The 21,711-nt window shown below is 37.3% G+C and overlaps 1 protein-coding gene across 3 annotated transcripts in view; it reads right to left on the reverse strand.

Annotated features, from left to right (window-relative positions):
• Nucleotides 1–568: 568 nt before the first annotated feature.
• The window catches only part of LOC150076819 (uncharacterized), a 35,510-nt gene continuing 14,367 nt past the window's right edge, over nucleotides 569–21,711 (reverse strand). Inside the window, exons 2-4 of one of the 3 annotated variants that reach the window (XM_090386257.1) lie at nucleotides 19,771–19,994; nucleotides 7,673–7,920; nucleotides 569–1,602 (exon numbers count right to left, since the gene is read on the reverse strand). In XM_090386257.1, the coding sequence (XP_090242383.1) occupies nucleotides 842–1,602; nucleotides 7,673–7,841 (930 nt within the window). In that variant the 5' untranslated portion in view covers nucleotides 7,842–7,920; nucleotides 19,771–19,994 and the 3' untranslated portion in view covers nucleotides 569–841. The remainder of the gene's footprint in view (nucleotides 1,603–7,672; nucleotides 7,921–19,770; nucleotides 19,995–21,711) is intronic. The other 2 variants (XM_090386258.1, XM_090386256.1) reach the window with 2 other exon arrangements.

A 21,711-nucleotide genomic window follows, 5' to 3' on the forward strand; every position in this document is an offset into this window, starting at 1 on the left:
GCACCTACTCTTCCCCATCCTGTGCTAATGGTATATCATGTTCCATATTAACCATTATACCATATTATGTAATTTCATATGTTAATGATATATTATGTATTAATAATCTCATATACTTAAAAATGTAACCAAGCTACCTAGTACAATAAAATCTGTAACCCTTCAAGCCCAAGGGCTATAAAGGGGTTAAAACCGAATTAAATAAATATGAGTGTTGTAGGGTTTTATGCGCATGAGCAATGTAGGCCATATTACCCCGTATATAATGTCAGTAAATTGCATGTTCTGTGGTCAATTTGCTGTTTTCTTGAAGAAAAACTTGAGTTCCCGGGAGGGAAAACCATGCTTTCTTCGCCTGAGACCAACTAACCCTGCCACACGTTCTGAAAAAAAAAAAAAAAAAAAAAATATATATATATATATATATATATATATATATATATATATATCATGATAAATGAAGCACTCATTCAGTCAAAGGGAAGAAATGCTATCCGACTCATAACTTTTCTAATGCTTTGCGAAGATAAAAATGATTTGTCACCACGATTTTACAATTATCTTTAAATTTTTGGAAAATATTTTGAGCAGACGAATGCTATTAAGGAGTGTATTTGTGGTTGTTTCAAAATATTAACAGTCATGACTTTGACAATACAATTTAAAAGAGCAGTTTAACTTTTTGCTAATAATATATGTTTGAAATATTTTCCCCCTGTACAGGTAATAAATGTGTTCAGGTGTTGTAACTACATCATAAGGTTACGCTATACTACTGTCCTCAGAATTCCCAGTCGTTTGTCGTATCACAGTAATTAACTCTTACGCTGTTATCCAAGTATTACACGTGGCAGAAACGGCCAGTGTGGAAAGCAAAAAAGTTCGTCAGAGGTAAATGTTCTTCATTCTTCGTGAAGCACATCTTCCCTTGGTAATGTATCTCAACGGGAAAGGCATCTTTGTAAAGCTTGCAAATACCGTCTATGCTGAGGCATCGACACCATACGCTGTGCTTCTGGCCTTCGGCCAGAGGTGGCAAGCAACTGAGCAGTTGCTTCATTAACAAGCGAGCGATTTCCTTATTGTCAGCAAGTAACGGGGCTAACAGCCATCCATCATAAGCAAGCATAAACAGGCATCCATATCCACAAATATTATCTCCATTCAAAGCGGCCCATGCGATACATCCGGGTTGATCTATGGTCTGCTGAACTACATCTGCTCTGTCAGTTTTGTGAAGCTTTCTGTCGTAGGCAATTACTTTGTCCAGGATAGCTGGATTAGAGATTGGACACATGGCAGATTTCTGTGTGCCTATGTTATCTGGCAGGAACCCATTGATGGAATCCGGCTTTACGGCGAAGTAATAAACATACATGATCCATTCGGATACGTAGGTTATCCCGACGACCTTTTTAAAATAGGGGATTAACTCCAAATCAATAGTGGTCCCGAAGTTTCTGTCGCCGATGTGATCTAGAGCAACTCTGAGCAAGGCGGTTCCAACTCCTTTGCCTCTGTATTCTGGGCGGACATAGTACATCCCGAAGTAGCCATAATTCTCATTCTGGATGACAGCGGCACAGCATCCGATGTAATCTCCTAAGGAAGAAATAAAAAAAAAAAACATCAGTGAAAGGCATGATGATATTATGATATTAGTGTCCCCTGTAAATGATTACATCTACACATACATTTGTTTTTTCTATAAATTGCGTGTGTTCTCTGGTCTATTTGCCTGTTTGCTGGACGAAAAAACCCGTTTCTGGGGGGGGGGGAAACCTTGGTATCTACGCCTGAGACCGACTAATTCAGCCACGGAGTGAAAAAGCCCACTAAAGTTCTTCGCGTCATCGACGGGATTCGAACCCGGGCCTTTTCCACCCGGTGTGTGGAGGACGGTGACGATAAGTGAAAGGCATACATAACAACAAAAAATAATGGCAACGTGCTGAGAAAATCAAATCAGTTTGAAGGATCGCCGTCCTCCCCACACCAGGTGGAAAAGATAGATGCGTTTCTGAAGTTATCCGTGAAGCGAACATAATTTTCCATAAGAAAGAGCTTGAGTTGAGTTCCAGGAGAGTTCAAATCCTGTCAGAGACCAGAAGAATTATTAAAGTCCTCTTCAATAACCGCTGGAATGAACCGATTACGGTCAGAGGAAATAGAATATTTCCCCATTGAATCCCGTCGATGATGGGAGGAAATTTTATGGGTCTTTTTTAACATGGCTGAGTAAGTTGGTCTCAGGCGAGGGTAGCATGGATTTTTCTCCCGGAAACTCGGGTTTCTCGCCCAGCAAACAGAAAATGGACCTCAGAACACAAGCAATTTATAGTTAATATACACGGAGCAACATGGCCTTAGTTGCCAATGCTCCCTAAAACCAAACAACAACAATCTAGCTCAATACCTGTAGTTATAATAATCGCACACCTTCCATATTCTAATGGAACACTGAAGTGGTAATGAAGCTTCAACTACAGATATTTCTCCCTTAACTCGATAGATGCGTTTCTGAAACAGTACCAGTGAAGTGAACATAATTTTCCATAAGAAAGAGCTTGAGCTGAGTCCCAGGAAGGTTCGAATCCTGTCGGAGACCGGAAGAATTATTAAAGTGCTCTTCAACGGCAGCTGTAATGAACCAATTACAGTCAGAAGGAGTATAATATTTCCCCCAAGAATTTCTCTTTTTCAGTATGGAACGCGAAAATCAGGCTGCAAAAACATACTTGTACACACATAATACAATAAGAGATTACATGTACCACTTCTTTCGTGAACCTTATAATCAAGCACTCGATGCGCCAAGGAATTGCCAAAAGAGCCATTCAAGTTCCAATCTGAAATTTTATAATGGCATATAATACACAAGATAAGCCAAAATCAGGACACACATCAAAAGATGCATACGACTATATAAAAATACACACATATCTTGAAAATTATTCTATTTAGGAAACTGATTTTTTTCTTTTTGTTTGAAATCACTCAAGGTGGAATTCGGGTAGTAAAATCTCATTACATAATTAAAATTTTTCTAATGAATCCTTGTGATATGATGAACAAAGTCAATGGATGTGTTAACAGACACAGCTTGTATATATTTGGCAACCGAGAACCACGATATTCAAATTGAGAAAGAAACGAGGACTCGTGATAAATGAAGAATTTCTCAAAGATGTTCATGCTATTTTTCAAAACTGTGCCAAAAAATACTCCTTTCATGCATTGACTAAAAGATACCATTTTTAAGTCAACAGTTTTCTATACGGCTACAGGACAGACACTTTTCTAAACACTTTCACTTCAGATATCGAAGCATATTACAAAGCTTGGTCACTTCTGCAAGCTAGAGGATTTCCTTAAAGTGGTAGAACGAAAATAGATTACTCCTATTATTGGGAAACTACTGAAATTAATAATATTCAATTAACGACAGCCATTTTAGAGCATATAATGATTGTTAATTAATGACACCATACCGTCAATTAGTTATATGTATATAGATTAGAAGAGCACAGGTCTTGCACAATGCAGCCATCAAGGCACAATGGTAAGAGTTCGAATCCGTATCGACGAAAGGAACATTATATCGCCTTTTTCACAACGTGGCCGAGTTAATCGGTCTAAGAAGAATGGCAAGAAATTTTTATTCAGAAACATAGGTTTTCTAGTAAACCGAACGAGAATGCATTTTACATACACAATATATTGATATCTCGTAACCTTAAAGGCTTTGGCGTTGAACACACACACACACACACACACAAAGCCATTCCACTCTACATGGCAGCGTCTTCTTTCATTGGCTGTCATGTTTTGCTTTTTCCAGTAGATAATCGGCATTCTCCCCACAATGGGTGGAAAAGACCCAGTTCAAATCCAGTCAATAACGCGAAGAATTTTAATGGGCTTTTTTTTTCACTCTGAGGCTAGAGTTAATCTGTCTTAAGGAAGGATAGCAAGTCCTTCCCCCCCCCCCCCCCGTTGGAAACTTTGGTTTATCGTCTAGCAAACCAGACGCACGCAATTTACAGACATAACACACACGGATAGATTAGGTAGTTCTCCGTTGGCCCTAATATTACGGGTTTTTTCTTTTATTTTTATGTGGTTATAATCACAGCCCCCCCATATCAGTGAAAAAAAGGCCTTGGTTCGAGTCCCGTCAGTGACGAGAGGAATTTTTATGGATTTTTTTTTTTACTTCATGGCTCAGTTAGTCGGTTTCGCGAGGGGGGCAAGCAGGGTTCCTCTCCCAAACAGGTAACCTGACCAGAGGACCCATGCAATTTTGGACAATAATACAAACGGGTAGATGCTGTTTTTCTCGAGTGGCCATAATATGACAGTTTTTCTTCTTTTTTTTTTTTTCAGTACATATTGAAAAATCTATTGACAAAAAATATATGGATGGATCGAATGATTCACAACAATCCAACTATGAATCTTTAAACTACCATAACTATACGAGAGTTAATTCTTTTTCGGACAGAATCCTATCAACCAGCTTCTATTATTATTTTTTTTATATAAAGAATTAATTTAGACTAATTAAGAGAAATGGAAGTGTTTCTAACCTAGATTTCCGGGTTTTTATTGCAAGATGCTCATTAGCGAGAGTGCATCTGACGATCATCAAACGTTCTCTGATCGTTAAAGGCTTCAAAAAAATGTTGAAGAACACTAACTGCTGATGAATGATAGAAACTAGAAACATTACCAGACCTGAGAAGACATCGAGTTGCACTAATAGTCGATTATTGATGCATGTTCCCCAAAATGACATACTGAAAATCAATTACGGCTGATATGGTTCATTAAATTTACACCCTTTCCACGTCAGCAATACCTGAATAATTTCCTGCATAAGTTTCGCAATAGTTCCAACATGTGCGACATTTTGTCATTTCAGAATTAAGGCACGCATTCGTGTCCGCACTCAAAGTAATGAAGGTGCTCCAAGCTATTAACACAAGTTACTGTACACGTACTTATACCATCATTCCAGAGAGTTTCTCTGAACAAGCCTGTTTAGGTGAATTTACATTAATCGTGAGGGACTATAAATAATTCATGCTGTTAGCTGCAGCTTTTATCACAAACATTTTATTTACTTGCCTTATTGAGCCGTGGGGGTTGGGGGAACATGTTTTAATAAAATTAAAGTGTTTTAATTTCCTTCTAACAAACTTTAAAACTTCATAAACGACTACAATGGGAAATTCTCAAATCACTTGGCAAGAAACGCAAAATACATCTTGGGAAGTTGCAACCAGAAAAATATAATACTAAGAGAACTCGTTTCTGAAGTCATTCCGCCCTCGTGGGTAGCACAATTAGTAGAATCGCCATCCTCTCCACACCTGGTGGAAACGATCTGAATTGCAGTCGATGACGTGAGGAAGTATTATGGGCCTTTTTCATAACGTGGCAGAGTTAGTCGGTCTCAGGCGAGGGTAACATGGTGTTTCGATTCAGGAAACTCGAGTTTTTCGTCCAGAAAACAGAAAATCGACCAGAGAATACGTACGGAGCAATATGGCCTTAGTCGCTTATGCTCCTAAAGTCCTATTAAACAGGCCCTTCACTGGTCATATCAAAAAGTCAATAAAAGATTGAAACGTTGCATAAAGACAAAATCATTAAGTTATGAAAATATACAAATGATCAAATAACAGTGATAAAATTAAGAATTATGTTAATTCAGTATATGCTATAAATTGCAGCCATTATCAATCCACTGCAGGATGGAAGCCTCCTCAACAATTCATGTTGAGGAAAATGGACCATAATCTGCCACTCTGGTCCAGTGCGAGTTGGCTGATCGGCCATATTTAGTGGCGCACTATGGTCATAGTTGCCGATGCGCCCAATAAATCCCGAAACAAACAAACAAACAAGCCATATTTAGCAGTCAGGGGATTGAACCCAGGTCTAACTCAAAGAGCGTGTGCTTCTGCATTCCGCTCCTGACCACTCGGCTACAGAGGCCGTCATGAAATGAATTGTTGAGGAGACTTCCATCCTGCAGTGGATTGATAATGGTTGCAGTTTACCTTTATGCTATAATATTAAAGTCACTCCTGAGTGCCTTAATATTGCTGTAGGAGGGCTTACGAGCTCCGGTTACTCCCTACAGCCACTTCGGTAGTAGCCAACTTACTTGTAAAAAAGAACTGTCATATCAAGGTTACACGAAAACAAACTCATCCATCCATGGGCATTATGTCTATAAATTGAATGTTCCTCGTCAGTATGCCTGTTTTACTGACGAAAAACTTGGGTTTCCGGAGGGAGAACCTTGCTAACCCCACCTGAGACTCTCAGCCAGTTTTTCTGAACAAAAAACCGGAGTTTCCGGGGGGGGCGCCTGTAATCCACGTCTGAGACCGGCTAACTCAGCCAGAGTGAAAAAAGCCCATTATCGTGCCATTGACGGGATTCGAACCTGGGCCATTTCCACCCGCTATGAGAAGAACGGTGATTATAATCACTGTGTATCCGCGGGGACTCTACCTACTGATAGAGACTTCCTAGTCAGCCAAGTCGAGGGACAGCAGTCAGAACAAGAGAGAAACACTAGTCATCAGGTAGATCATCGGACCGACACACCCATCTCATAAAAATAATATTTGTTAAGAAACAAATACAAAAGATAGGTAGATGATATCGTAATAATTAGAGAGAACAAAGAGGAAATGATCAGCAGATTGAAAATATTGAAGAAAGCAGCAGGAAAAATAGGACTCAAAATTAAAAAAGATGTGAGAGGTAGGAGGAAACGCAAGGACACAGAAGAGAAGATAGTGAATAAGAAATTGAAACACTATCGCACAATCGTGACAAACGACAGTAACATGAAGGAATAAAAAAATTGGACAGAAATCCTGGCTGGGAACAGAATCTTCGATGCTCCACAAAAACTGTTTTCATCTAGAATTCTACCACACAAAGCGGAGGAAGAGATATACAAGATGATCATTAGAGCAGTAGTGAGGAATGGATCAAATAATTAGGCTTCATTAAATGGAATAATTTGAATAAAATTATTCCAAGTAAATGTAGTGTCGCAGTAAACGTCATAAACTATAAATCATATTTGTTAGAATCATATATTCAGGGTAATGTTCAGGCATAATTCAATTGTAACGTGTTCATTTTTGTTCTGGAGAAAGCACTTATGCTCAATCAAATAAAATAATAAGAAAATAAATGTTTATTATTAGCTTCTAGGTTGTAGTTGAAGGGTTTTTAGGAGCATCAGCAACTAAGTCCATATTACTCCGTGTATATTGTCTGTAATTTGTGTTCTATGATAGATGTTCTGTTTGCTGGATGAAAAACCAGAGTTTCCGGGAGAAAAATCCCTGCCATCTTCGCCTGAGACCGACTAACTGGCCATCATTTGAATCCCATCATTGATGGGATTCAAACTCAAGGCTTTTCCACCCGGTTGGTAAGGTTGCTGTCCTTCCCGGTGGGGAAGGACGGCGATCCTACCAACTGTGCTACCCACGAGGGTTGTTATTAGCTTATTTAACCACAAGATAATGAATACCTGTTTTTTTTTCCTAGGCTAGCACATAACGAAATGGCAACTATCAAATTTTAAGTATGATGCAGGATAAATTAAATTCTGATTCTGGTTATAACAACTCACCTGTATCAGATAGGGCCACTATAAATCCATCAGGATCTTTATCATACCACATTTGAAGAAAAGGAAGTGTCTCAAGAATACCAACTTTTCCCTTCATTGCATCTATAAATTCATTTATATCTTCCCTTTCAAGGACTTTGATTTCGTAATTTGGAAGAGAAATCTCCATCCTAATTGCTTTTTAAGTGCTTTTATATTATTATGAGGGAACGATGCCAATGTTACCACCTTCTCCTGAAAAAAAAATACTGAAACAATAAAGAAAAAAATTCTTTTAAACTAAAGTATATAAAAAAATTGACACCGCCTGAACAGTGTCACTGAATTCAGTAATACATTATTGCTAAAAACATACATCAATATGCACTGTTTATAAAATAATAAAGGAAACTTGGCTACAATACTCTGTAAAATCAGTTATGTTTGGTTAAACTGTATATAAACTGTAAACAAGTCGTAAGGTTGAAACAAGAAGATGAAAAATTTATTACCAGTTCTTCAGAGAATCGAAAAGCCAAGTGTCCGGAAGAAAAACCCATGCAACACTCCCCTGCGATTGACTAACTCAGCCACGTTGTGAAAAGGCTCATAAAAATTCATGCCTTCATCAACGGGACTCGAACTTAGATCTTTTCCACCCGGTGTGGGGAGCACAGCGTTCCAACCAACTGTGCTATCCACGAGGGAAAGACGAAGAGAGGGTCGAGTAAAACGAAGAATAAAGAATTTAATACCCACAAGAATGACTTCAGTAATGGGATGGGAGAAAGTGCTAGGATCAGGACCTTTAAAATAGTAGTCCAACCAAGAAAAGGAGGTGTGTAAATCGCATTGATCATCCTATCTGACACTAGAATAATGCCAAAGAACATGATCTAAGAAACAGGTAAAAAAGATTATCTATGGCAGAAAAGATTATCAAATTATTGAGTTTCCTACAAGAAAGATGATCCTACTGTATATTGTGAAGGACTTTTATTAAGAAAAAGACCAAGTATTACGTGAATAGTTATGATTATTTGGTATTCTAACAGGTAGATAAAAAATATGTGCAAAATTATTGGCGCACCAGGTTATATTAATATCAATAAGAAATGTTATAGTGTCTTTAGGAAGAGGAACTGGAGAAAGTCGAAATGCAGGGAAAGGAAGTCGAAAAGATTTCGGTGCTTTCTAAGGTTAGTAAAACTTCAGAAATCACCGAGTGACTAATTAGGGTAAGTCACTGGTGGTGTAGGGAGTTAGAAAAAATTAAGTTGGGTTTAGAAAACTGAAATGTGAAACAGCCGTTTAAAATTACAAGTGAGAATGTGTGTTTGTTTTGAATGTGGAACTATCTGGTATGGTCTGCATCATTCTCTAACGGCAATTTACCAGGCCCGAAAGTCTCTTACATTGTCATCATTAAATTATCTGGTTGCTGGTCGGTAGGTCAATTTAAAACAGTGTCCCGGAAACAGAGTTTCAAGGATCTGGTCATATCACTCGTGATGGAAAGCGCTTGGACTTTTTTGCCCCATAATCCAACTATTCTTTTGTTTTTCCCATTTCCTATCTTCGATAGGCGTGACTGAGAGGGTGCAGTCATATCGAAAAGTACAAAGATTTGTCCTTTCCTCACATTTCATTACCTTTGTGGGAATATACCAAAGAGAAGACTTTTCCATATGAAAATTATTACATATAGCAAAGTCGATGGTAACTTTTCCAATCTTCACTTAAGTTTTAATTGTATTGGAACCAACGCCCATTCCGTGAGGTAAAGAAGTGGGTTCTTTGTCAACTATAAATTTCTCCATTAATTTTATTATGATTAGTTGTGGAAAAAAGGTTTCCAGTGGACAGACCGGACTCCCTTTTCTCAAAATAAACGAAGAATCCGCACATTTCCGTCCTATAGACAGTGGTGCATATTATTCCTTCGGCCAGTACTATCCAAGGATCATTCAAGGAGCTATTTTTAAGAAAAAAAAACAAGAATATTATTTTGAGCAGCTCATAATACTCGATTATATCTTAAATAGAAGAAAAGAATGCATTACAGCTTATTCACTAGAACCACGTGGAATGTCTTAAACAAGATCTCATTATGTGAAAAGTGTTATAAAAATGTTTTACAGTATGGTGCAAAAAGCATATATTAACTTTCAATAAAAATATATTTCAGATTAGGGTTACCCAAGAAGGAAAATTCATCCACCCATGTGTATTATGTCCATAAACTGCGTGTGTTTGCTGGTCGATTTGCTTGTTTTGCTGGACAAAAAAAAACCTTGGGAGGAAACCCTGATTATCCTCGCGTGAGACTGACTAACTCAGCCACGGTGTGAAAAAGGCCCATAAAAGTTCCTTGGGTCATTGACTGCATTCGAATCCAGGCCTTTCTGCCCGATGTGAGAGAACAGTGATTATAATCATTGTGCTAGCTGAGAGCGAAGATTTTGAATATTCGTATTTTCAAATCAAGTCACTGCAGTATCACATAGTGCAGTGTCATGCTAAACAGAAAAGGGCTATCCCCATATTATAACAGGAGCTCAATTATCCGAAATATCAACGTATAGCATGATACACTGGTATTCTGGATAAACAACCCCAGACAGTGACACCATCTTTGCTAAACTTCTTACTTCACACTAAGATAAATAATGTTCTCTGGGCATCCATCAAACTTCCAAAAAAACGACTATCAGATCAGGAAACTATATATCATGATTCATCACTCCATAACGCAGCTTTCCAACATCCCAGGGACCAATTACGATGGGTTGCGCACTATACAAGTTAACAGTCTTTGTGTAATGTGATGTCTGTTTTGTTTTCTACAGATCTTCCATAAAATCGGATGCGATGCAACTTCCTATGTATCGTTTTTGTATCAATCCCATTTCTCTCCATGAACTCCTGGTTGACAGCATTCGATGAGTACTAACGAGATGTACATGGCACCCTTCTGAGAGCTCCCCCACCAATATTTCCATCAATTACTGCAGTGCACCCAAACATTTACTGGCTGTAGTAACACCGTGACGTTTCCATTTGGTGATTATGTCAACCACCATTGATCACCAATAAGAAATCGATGACCGATATCTGAAGATCATCCAAAAAGTACTCATTTCCTGTTAGAATTACGATAACTCCACTAAATACATGGTGGATTAAAGTAAGGTCTTCCTCCAACAAGAGAAAGCCCACTCCGCAATGGAGTGGCTCTCTATATCTCTCACCCAGGATATTTTTCGGAAGTGGGCAGAGTTTTAAACAAATTGCAAAAAAAGTTAAAGAATAATCCTCAAAACAAATATACGAAAACATTCACAAATTTCACTTTTCCATTATCTTTACAACGAATCATTTATCGTTCAAAACGAGGAAAACTTATTCTCTCTCTCTCTCTTCAATATATTAATATGTCGATCGGCATTATTAGCACTTCTTCCATCTTTATTTCCTCCTTCAGGCTTGGTTGGCATTTTGCCAAACTATGGTTGGAAGCAAGCCAATAAAAGATAAGTCACGGTAGAAGTCTACTTCTTAATGCTTACCAATGATAAGACAAATTGACCCTGAACACCCTTCACTGAATAATGGAATGACATACCGAAGCCCTCCATTAGAAACACAACCGGAAAATTTAAATAATTAATATCGGAATATTAAAATTATTTATATCGGAATATTTAAGAGAATAATTTAACCCCTCGGTATTATCTGATTTATGAAAATGTATTAATTCATTAAGTCAAAATAAAAAGCTTATATAATGTCTGACCACTTGATTAGTAGACAGACAACGCCACTGCTCTCCCTGGTAATTTGGATTAAATCCCTCTAGAAAAAGGTTGCATATTTTTCCCCCATTAAAATTCGGGGAAATTCTTCGTATTTCCTAATTAAATAATAATAATCAATTAAACGAAATTAATGTTATACTATAATATTAATGATTTGAATTAATAATAATATTAATTAAATTATAAAATAAAGTAATTATTTTAAATTATGACGAGTTAGCAGGAATATCCTTTATTTTTTGCAGCCAGTAGGATTTACATTGCTTAATTAAATAAAAGTCTTAATACTAATAGAACACGCTTTGCCTTCACGAGTTACTTGGTATCGGAAGCTTTCAAACAAATGGCATTGCCAAAATATTAATTTGACACTTATTTCAAAATGAGATGATGGTTAAATGGCCAACTCGAAACCTAAGAGCAAATTTCACCAGCCCAAGAGGTCATGGACGAAAGTGGCTGATCGTAGTTCTTCAACTAAGGAAAGAAAAGTCCAGCAAGGATTTTAAAATTGTGCAAGATTACCTGCTTGTTGAATTCCGTTACTATTTGAAAATGAATGCTGAGGTGGTGTATGAAGATATGACAAAACAGTTTGAGCGAGATGGTCTTTGACCTTCCAGTTTAAAAGTATTGTTACGACACGAGTGCACCAATCAAGTTTTCAAAAGACTTGCATCTTTATGCATTTCGTAAATTAATCCTACCAAACTGCCGTCAGCGTGCACAGCAGGGAACCATATAATCACTTCTCATGACCTCTACGCTCAATATCTGTCGCAATAAATACAGTCAGTAAAGTAGCGAATGAAATATCTCTGAGCAGATCCACTTAACTTGCAGAACATCTAAAAAAAAAACAGAAGTGAAGTGTCTGAAATGAAGTGTAGTGAAGATCTAATCTCTAACTTATGTACTGGGATTAATATACACTATATTGCCAAAAGCATTTTCGATTCGTGGTCGTGGTTAAGTCTGATGAATACCTGGAGAACATTATTTATCAGAGTGTCGTAACAATAGCAATATTTGGCGGAGGTACTGTCATCGTCTGGGTCATCCAAACCCAAATCATAGTGTGGTTTGGGCTTGGACCACTGATCGTCGTTCCTGGTTGTCGTTGTATGGTTTTAGGTGTTGTATGACCTTTCAAAAAAAGGTTCTTTGAAGCATGTCTGTGTCCGATTACTTTTGGCAATATAATGTACATTTTGCAGCAGCGCAGAAAACGTGTAACTTCTTTGCCTTTTGCACATCTATAAATAGTGGTTCCGTGCACGCACTGAAGATGCCTTTTAAAAGCAATCAAATCGTATAGAAAGTGGCACATAAATTCCGATTAGGAGCACGACCAGTAGAAGAAATATAAAGTACCTACAGCTAAAACTCCGTAATAGACTGATCTTTAAACAATCTGTTTTAACTATCGCAAACTGTTTTGAAAGAAAGGAAAAATGAAATAAAATCTGAAACCGAGAACTGAAATTTAAAGCACTAGAATGAAATTACCGGTATATACTTTTTTAACTCTTCAAAGTAGTTGAGGACCGTGTTAATGAACAAGTTAGTTATTCTAGTAAACAATTTTCATTTACAGCGCTATTAATTTAATCTAGGAAGCGGAACTTGCGATCTGGGTTCGATTCCTCTGATGCCCTTCCTACCCATGTCGAGATGGAACGTTTATTTTATTTTATTTTATTTTTAACATATAATATACACAACAGGCATGCGCCCAGTTAAAGTGTATAACAGAGCAGAAAAAAAAAAAAAATAACAGAACAAAGATTGTACAAAACATAAAAATAAATAGTAGAGTAATACACTTTGTACAATGAAAGTTCATTCAAACGGGAAAAGTCCAATTCACCGAAATAAAAAAGGTATTCGTGACGTCACGTCCAGCGCCATGAAAAATCGCAGAGAGCAGGTTGCTGCAGGAGAAATCATCACACGCACACGAATTAATATAATATCTTTATTGCAATCAGCGAAAATAAGTAAATTTTTACATGTATGCCTGATGCAATGCCCATAACAGCAAAAATGCTAGGGGTTGTCTTTAGCCCAGAACTCATCCGTCAACCAGTCAACCTACTCCAAATAGTTCTGTGAAACTGTTCCTTGTTCACAGCCATATCCAAGTCAAGCTTGTTCATGAGTGTCAATGTTCTTTTGAAGAAGGAGTTCCTGGATATCTCTAATCTAGAGTTACCGATGTGGAATGTAGTCTTCTGTCTAGTAGCCACCGCTATAGCGTGAAGATCAGGCAGGTAGGTTGAACCAGCGAAGATATGGTACAACAGGTTTAAATCAAGAACAGTTCGCCGAGTTTCCAGAGATTGAAGCTTGAAGTAGGAACAGAAATTTCGGTAGAACATTCTGTGGTAAAACATGGGGTTACGTCTGGAAAGATAGTGGATAAATTTCATCTGGAGCGATTCTATTTGCTGTATCAAGTATGCATAGTGTGGGTTCCATATGGGAGAAGCAAACTCCAATATAGGGAGTACAGTTGTTTTGAACAGGAGCACAGAGAACTGAGGATCTTGAAATCTGTACATCTGCCGTTTCATGAAACCAATTTGTGTTTTCGCTTGGTTTAATAAATTTCAATATGTTTATCAAACACACATGCAGCAGTAAAAGTAACTCCCAGATCGTTAACTTCGTCAACTCTGGAAATCGGCATCTCCTTGATGTAATATTGATTAACTAAAGCCTTGGTTTCCTCGAAGCTGCAAAGGAAATAGAGCTGCATTTTCTAGGATTAACCTCCAGACCATTCAAAGCAACCCAATCAGCGAAAGAGTTGAGAGCAGCTTGAAGGTTAACTGCATCATCTTGACTGCTGATACGTGAACATGGTTTCACATCATCGGAAAACATTAGGATCTTAATACCACCTCTCTCAACAAATTGCGGTAGATCGTTGATAAAGATGGTGAATAAAAGAGGCTCAAGAGATGATCCCTGTGGTACTCCTCTCGATGGAAAAAATTCCCTTGAGACTTCCTGTCCGATGATCACCCTATGTTTTCGATATGAAATATAACTCATCAACCAGGATAGCAAAGGGTCAAGTATTCCATAGTGGCTTAGTTTTTTAGCAAGTTGATTGTGCGGAACACTGTCAAAAGCCTTAGTAAGGTCTGTGTGGATCACATCAACCTGTCCTCCACGATCGACGGTGTCTAGAACCTGCTGCCAGATAGTGAGAAAATTAGTGGTAGTTGATCGACCCCTGGTGAAGCCATGTTGGCAGTCGCAGATGAAGTGCTGAAAATATTCCATTAATCGGTTGTGAATGACAGTGTCCAGAATTTTTACCGAGTTCAGAAGGTAGATGGGACGGTAATTCTCTAGTGAATATATTGCGCTTCTCTTTGGGACAGGAATAACAGGAATAACTGTTTTGAAGTGAGCGGGGTAAATACCAGTCTTAACGGAAAGATTGAATATGTGCAATATTATATATTTAAGTTGTGGAAAGCATTTCTTCCACAAGATAAGTGGAATCTTATCTGGGCCAGCTGAAAAATCTTTTGTAAGTTTCCGAAGCGCTTGAATGATATCGGCTGTGTCCACCGAGAAATTATTCAGTGTACCATCCTTAATGACTTGAAATTGATAAGTTAAAGCAGCAGTAGCTGCAGTTCTCTCAAAAAAAGAGAAGAAAAAGGTCACAAAAACAAACTGCTTAAGTTTTGTCACAGGTTGTAGGCTTGTCATCGGAATCAATGATCCTGGTTCCTGTTGAGCAGTTATTAGAATTCTTAAGCATGCTGCAAAACGGCTTGAGGTCTCCATTCACTGTCAAACTGCGTTGAACTGATTGAATATAACGAGCGTACTGATTTCTGATCATCTTTTAATGTTGCTTCTATGTTTCTTGAACAGTGCCATATACGCTTCATCATGTGTCACCCTAAAGTGTTTTCTGCACCGCTCTTTGGCTCAGATAATCGCAATTATGTCTGTCGTGATCCGATGAGGGAATCCATTCCTGTAATTTTTATTGAGAGGTACGAATTCTTGAATGATAGAGAAGATTGTACTAATATCATGATCGGTGACTGCGTCAAGATTATTAATCCGTGGGAAGGAGAGCCAATCAATGCAATCAACTTCACGCCCTAATAATTGCCAGTCTGCTCTCCTAAAGTTCAGCTTGGCTGGGACAAGAGTAGTGCATCTACTCTTCTGTGATATGTTTATTTGACTGCTTAAAGCCTTGTGATCAGATGGCAGAAATGAAACTGCTTCTAAAATAAGGATATGCTTGGATGCAAAAATGAGATCTAGCATCGCCTTGCCAAGTACAAGTATTGTTATACTGCTTGAGGCCCAGTTCAGACATGATGTCATATAGCAGCCTAGTTGTAGCGGATGACTCCCCAATGCCTAGTAGAAAGTGTTGAGTATTGAAGTCTCCAAACAAGTAAACCTCACCCGACTGGTGAAAAAACGTTTCAAACTCACAGAGCGCTTGCGACAGCCTCTCCATAAGAAGAAGATCGACCGGGGACGGAAGGTAGATAGCTGTAATGAGAACAGTTTTGTTATGAACCTTCAGCTGACAAAAGATTCCTTCGATATTGTGGAAAGTCCTGTGCATTGTTACTGCAAATTGGTTTGAGATAATAATCGCGACACCGCCTCTCTCCTAGATCCCCTGTCTCTTCTAAGAACAGTATAGCCCACTGCTGCCACTTCCGAATCCAGAATCCCACTGTGTAGCCATGTTTCTGTGAAGATATATACATCACACTCCAAAAAGCAAAGCAAAATTCTAAATTTTATAGACGTTTTGAGAGACTTGAAATTTTAATCCCTCAAAACAGACAAACCGACCATAAATACATGCAATTTACAGACACCACATTGACTACTCATGGCCTTAGCTGATTTTATTGTAAAGAACTAAACTGGGCACCTAAATGGTGATATTTACTTTAAAAGAAGAAAATGATGTTAAGAACCCCATTATTTACATAATTAAGATAATGCCAACTATTCATAAAGCTGCTCTCTTTTTATGAAGAAAATACCATGCTTATGCAAATGAGCTTACACCCCATAATTTAATTGTCAACTCGCTTTAACGACGCAATACACTCTGTTGATTTTATTAAGAAAAAAATTAACTGCGTAGATTTAATAACATACCAATATTCTTATAAATAAAATTGACAAAGACGGTTGCAGTCGCTCAATTGATTGATGAGAGGATATCTGCTAGACAAGAAAAAAGGATGGCGTTTAGACTTCTAGACAGCAGGGCGAAGTACCGAATGGGGCAATCATTAATCAAATAAAACATTTTTCTCCTGAAATTGAGTTTGGAATATCGCTGGGGTTAGTGGTCTGTGCGGTTTAGTGGAGTAGAAGAAGGATATCTACTTCTAAAATCGAAAGGCGCAATAGATTTCGAATAGTCTCTAAAACTCCAAGAAACTGAAAATTATATCTTAGCCACCTATTGTTATTATGTTATTGAAGGGTGTTAATAATGACTTTAACTTAATCTAGTGTTCAATCGTTTAAGGAAGGAAAGTGGGGTGTAAGGAACGTAGCGGTCCTCCCACCAGCACAATCTCTGCAATTCAGCGGGAAGTTATGATGGAAAATTCTGAGAGCGGATCTTAAGATTTTACAATAAAACTTTTGCAGAAACAATTTTTTTTTTAAATTAATAAAAAAAATGAAACCACAAGAGTCTCAATGACCCGAAGTAAAAAGGAGTAAAGGATAACTGAATTCTCGCTTAATACATTTTTCCTTTTTCACCCAGGTTCTGTCTTAATTTCTCCCTCAGTTAATGAAAACTCCTATAATCGGGACTTCGGTACATTGTGGAATTTGCTGAAAACGTAGATTCCAGTACATTTGGAATTAGTAATATTCAATGAAAATCCATCAATAAACAATGGAAAGATAAGAGAATAACTGAAAATTACCCATCGCTCAGTACTTAAATTTAATACAATGCTGGCTAGGTTCGAGATCCAGTAGAATCTCGAACCAGTAGAAGATCCAGTAGAATCTGGGGGATAAGACAAACCTAATAAAATTCAAAATGCGACAAACGGATGCATGATAAAAGGTGATAAGGCATATAGGAATTAGAAAACGGACAACAAAACTCAGTCTCACAGATATGAAAATTACCAAACCAAACACTAAATAACCTAAAATAAAGAATAAAGTAAAATGAAAGATAATAAGAACAGTGGAAAAATGACTAAGACTGACCTCTTTCACTGGATTGGAGAAAAATTATCCATATATCCACTAAAATTAAATAATATAATATAATGGAGCTCATGTGGAAGTGTAGGAAAGGAACACAGATCAGTAACTGTAAACAAGAGATGAGAGGCTAATGATTGTTAAATATTACTATTGTGCGGGAAAAAAGCAAACAGTGACAGGAGACGAGCCGATCAGAAATGAAACCTGGGTGTGAGATCGGAAAACGAAATTGAAGAGTACCAGACCTGAAGTAGTACAAAAGAAAAGAAGTAAAGAAAAGGGTTGATTGATTAATGGTTAAATATGGAAAAATAGCTACTGATTATGCACCAGAAATAATAAAACAAAAAACTAAATAAGGGTATGAACAAATTACTTAAATTTGTTCACACCCTTATATAAAATAAGAGATACAGAAAACGGAAGAGATGTACAAATTATAATGAAAGGATAAAGTATGATACGAAACCTTGGGTTAGGTCCGAAACTGACCAAAAGGTCCAAAAAAAAATTAACGAGGAAGGGGGGTATACATTTCATAAGTAGAGCTTTGTTGTTGTTGTTGTTGTTGTAGGGTTTAGGAGCATTAGCGACTAAGGTCATTGCTCCGTGTATACTATCTGTAAATTGCGTGTGTTCTGTGGTCGATTTTCTGTTTGCTGGACGAAAAACTCGAGTTTCGAGTTTCCGGGAGAAAAAACCATGCTACTCTTGCCTCTGAGACCGACTAACTCATTCACGTTATGAAAAAGGCCCATAAAAATTCTCCGCGTCATCGACGATATGGGAACTCAGTTCTTTTCCACTTGGTATGGGGAGGACGGCGATTGTACCAACTGTGCTAACAACGAGGGCAAGCGGAGAGCACTAGCATCTTAATTTAGTAATATTTTTATCTGTCAAGTTGGGTTTTGTTTACGCTATCTATTCCATTTCGTATGTGCCTTAGACTTTATCATTTTTAGTATGCACCTCTATTACATATTTGTCATTAATTTCGAAATTTCTACGTTTCTTATTCCGTTAAACTTGAAGACGAGATATAGTAGAATCAGAAACAGCCAACATTTCAATTGTAACAGGTCAAAAAATAACATAATTCACAACAGGGGGTGTTAAGTGTTATTTATTTTATTGGTTTAGGCAACAAAATAGACACAATAAATAAAATAATACCACAATTCTTATTCAGACATCCTATAATTTTTTTTATAGGATAGATCTGTTAAATGGAGATCGACTTAGTCTTCTGCTGTTTATTACAACCTATATTACAACCTGTACATTATTGTTTATTTAACGCTGTAAAAGTCTCGGGTCGAGCACCAATGTACCTTTGTTTATTGTACATTGTGTTCCTCGCACCTTAGTCTGTACTCACACCCTTCTGGCACAGAGCCGTCCCGGGGTGACCCAAGGTTTCTTGGGAAATAAACTGATTTTAATAATAATAATAATAATAATAATAATAATAATAATAATAATAAGTTATTCTGTTGCTGTTAATTCAACGTATCAGCTTAGTGACGTCACTAGATTGTGCTAGCAGCACCATCTAGAGTTATTTTCATGAACTTCATTTGAAAATACTGCATACACTTGTATAAAAAACACATTACATATACATAAATAACAAACAATAGCAACACGATCAGTATTTTTCTGACAACAAATAACAACAAAATGAAAACATTTTTATTCTCAAAATCCCTTATAACTTTTGAATTAATTCAAAGAATTTCTATAATACACGGTATTTTGGTTGTCAATCAGCCAGATGTACAAAGTACCACAAAATAGTTTATCATAATTATGAAGATATTAAATTATTTAAGGTGGAATCTCGATATAACGAACCTAAATATGAAGAGATGGGAGCATTTATTACACAATTTATTGTTACATTGGTGACATCTTTTTGCACACACAGTGAGCGGCAGTCAGTTATTAAAACATGAATGAATTATCAATACCAGAAATTATTTTTTTAGGTATCGTTATATCGAGATTTCATTGTATTAGACATTGTATCATATCGAAGCTTACCTTGATCAACATAGTAGAGAGATTTTGTCATCAGCTGGGTATATTCGTATAGAAATAAAACCAACTTACATCTGCATTAGTGAAGTGTGCCAGAAAATGAGAATTTAAATTTATTTCTGAAGTTTCTTAGCCATAAACTAATAACACAAGGTAACTGGATTTCCAAAGTCAAAACTGGGACAGACATGACCCACCTAATGCAAAAACAGCAATTTGTTTTACTTCTGAAAAGAAAAAAAAAACAAAACATTATTTAAAAGGCGGATATTATGTGACAAAAAAAATTAAAAAGAACACCTTGCCTGAAACATGGATTATTTTAGTTGAAACGACAGTACTGATTTGTACTCTCGGTTCAACCAAGCTGCCATCAGTTCCATTCAAGTCCACTCTGAACGCGTAAATCCTTTCCATTTATTACGAGTTTGTATGCACTCGAATCTTATTAGTATAGGAAGCAGTCATAAATTTCATTCGTTAATGAATGAAATTTATAGAAGATAACACCAACCTGGAAGAAGCAAGTTCTAAATTGTCTACAGTGATAGATGAACTTAAATCTTTGCTTACTATACGATATTCCCTTATCCTCTGGTACACAAGGCTTAATAGATCAGTGATGCTACATATTTTATCACTGATACTATATATTTTATCATCAAAACACTAATAAAAAAGTAGAGAACAGTTTGAGCGATTTTTCTCTCTATTTGGCAACACACGAAATTGATAACAATTACGATCCCAAATCTTGATACTTTTCTTTTTTTTAGGACGAGTTAGAAAATGTATTCGATTTTAAAGGTGACAGAACTGATATCTTTAATGCCGGCAGTCCGCTTTACATGAACTGTGAAGAAACTGAAAAAGTTTCTTCTTGACTGGAAAAAAAAAAGTATTCAAAATCCTCTACTGCGTTCTGCACCCTTGGGTATACATCACAACGTTTCTGAATTCAAAATGAAGAGTGTCAGGTGAAACTTCGAAAAAACCTTTTACAGCATCTTTGAGATCTGTAATGGTTCCCCTTAGATATAACGATGCCCTAAAATCGAAGACTAGAATATCCTTCATTTCAAAATGTACCGTTTCTATCCGTAGTCCAATTTGGAAAAGAGAAGGCACTACAACATTCAGAATGCTCTAAACTACACTGCTCAACAAAATTAATAGAACAAAATTTTTTTCATGAATATTTTACTATGAACAGTGTCTCCGAAGGCAAATATTTGATATAATACGCATCTTTGCATGTAATTCCCGGTAACCAATCGATCTACCACCTCACACAGCCACACATTATGCAAATTATTCTACAAAAACATGGGTTGCCACCACATTACTTCATTCCCCTTTTTGGCTTGCTCAGCGGGATAGCCAAATCTCCTGTTCTCAGGATGGCAAGTCGTCGTCTTTAGATGATTCATTGAGATGAACTTGAAGCCAGAAAATCGGAGGCGGATGTGACACGTTGGCTTAATGTGTCACGCAGTGTCGTCTCGGCACTATGGAAGAAGTTTCAAGAGACAGGAACCATTACAACAAGAGCTGGCCAAGGTCGTCCGAGGGCTATGTCAGCCAGAACAGACCGCTATCTGGCTCTAACAGCAAGACAGAAACCTATGATGCCCTGTCATCAACTGTCTCTTGAGGTTGCTGCTGCCGGAGGTGAAAGCATTTTCAAATAGACAACGTGTTCTGTTAATTTTGTCGAGCAGTGTACTAAAAATGTTCGCAGTAGCAGAGCTGGAGAAAGCATACTGCGGTGTTGATTTAGTTCTCCACTCCCAAAAAATAACCTTGTGGTTTGCTTTCATTGGCTATCGAATTTATTGTTCACTTTTTTGAGGATAAGAACACTAACGAAGGACTTCCTTCAAATGTAGTATCGGTGTTGTCGGAGCATATATCAGGAGGCGCACGAGAATTTTCCTGGTGCTT

The sequence above is a fragment of the Mastigoproctus giganteus genome, chromosome 12 (assembly GCF_048544385.1).
Source record: "Mastigoproctus giganteus isolate SK-2022 chromosome 12, ASM4854438v1, whole genome shotgun sequence".
Lineage (NCBI taxonomy): Eukaryota > Metazoa > Arthropoda > Arachnida > Uropygi > Thelyphonidae > Mastigoproctus > Mastigoproctus giganteus.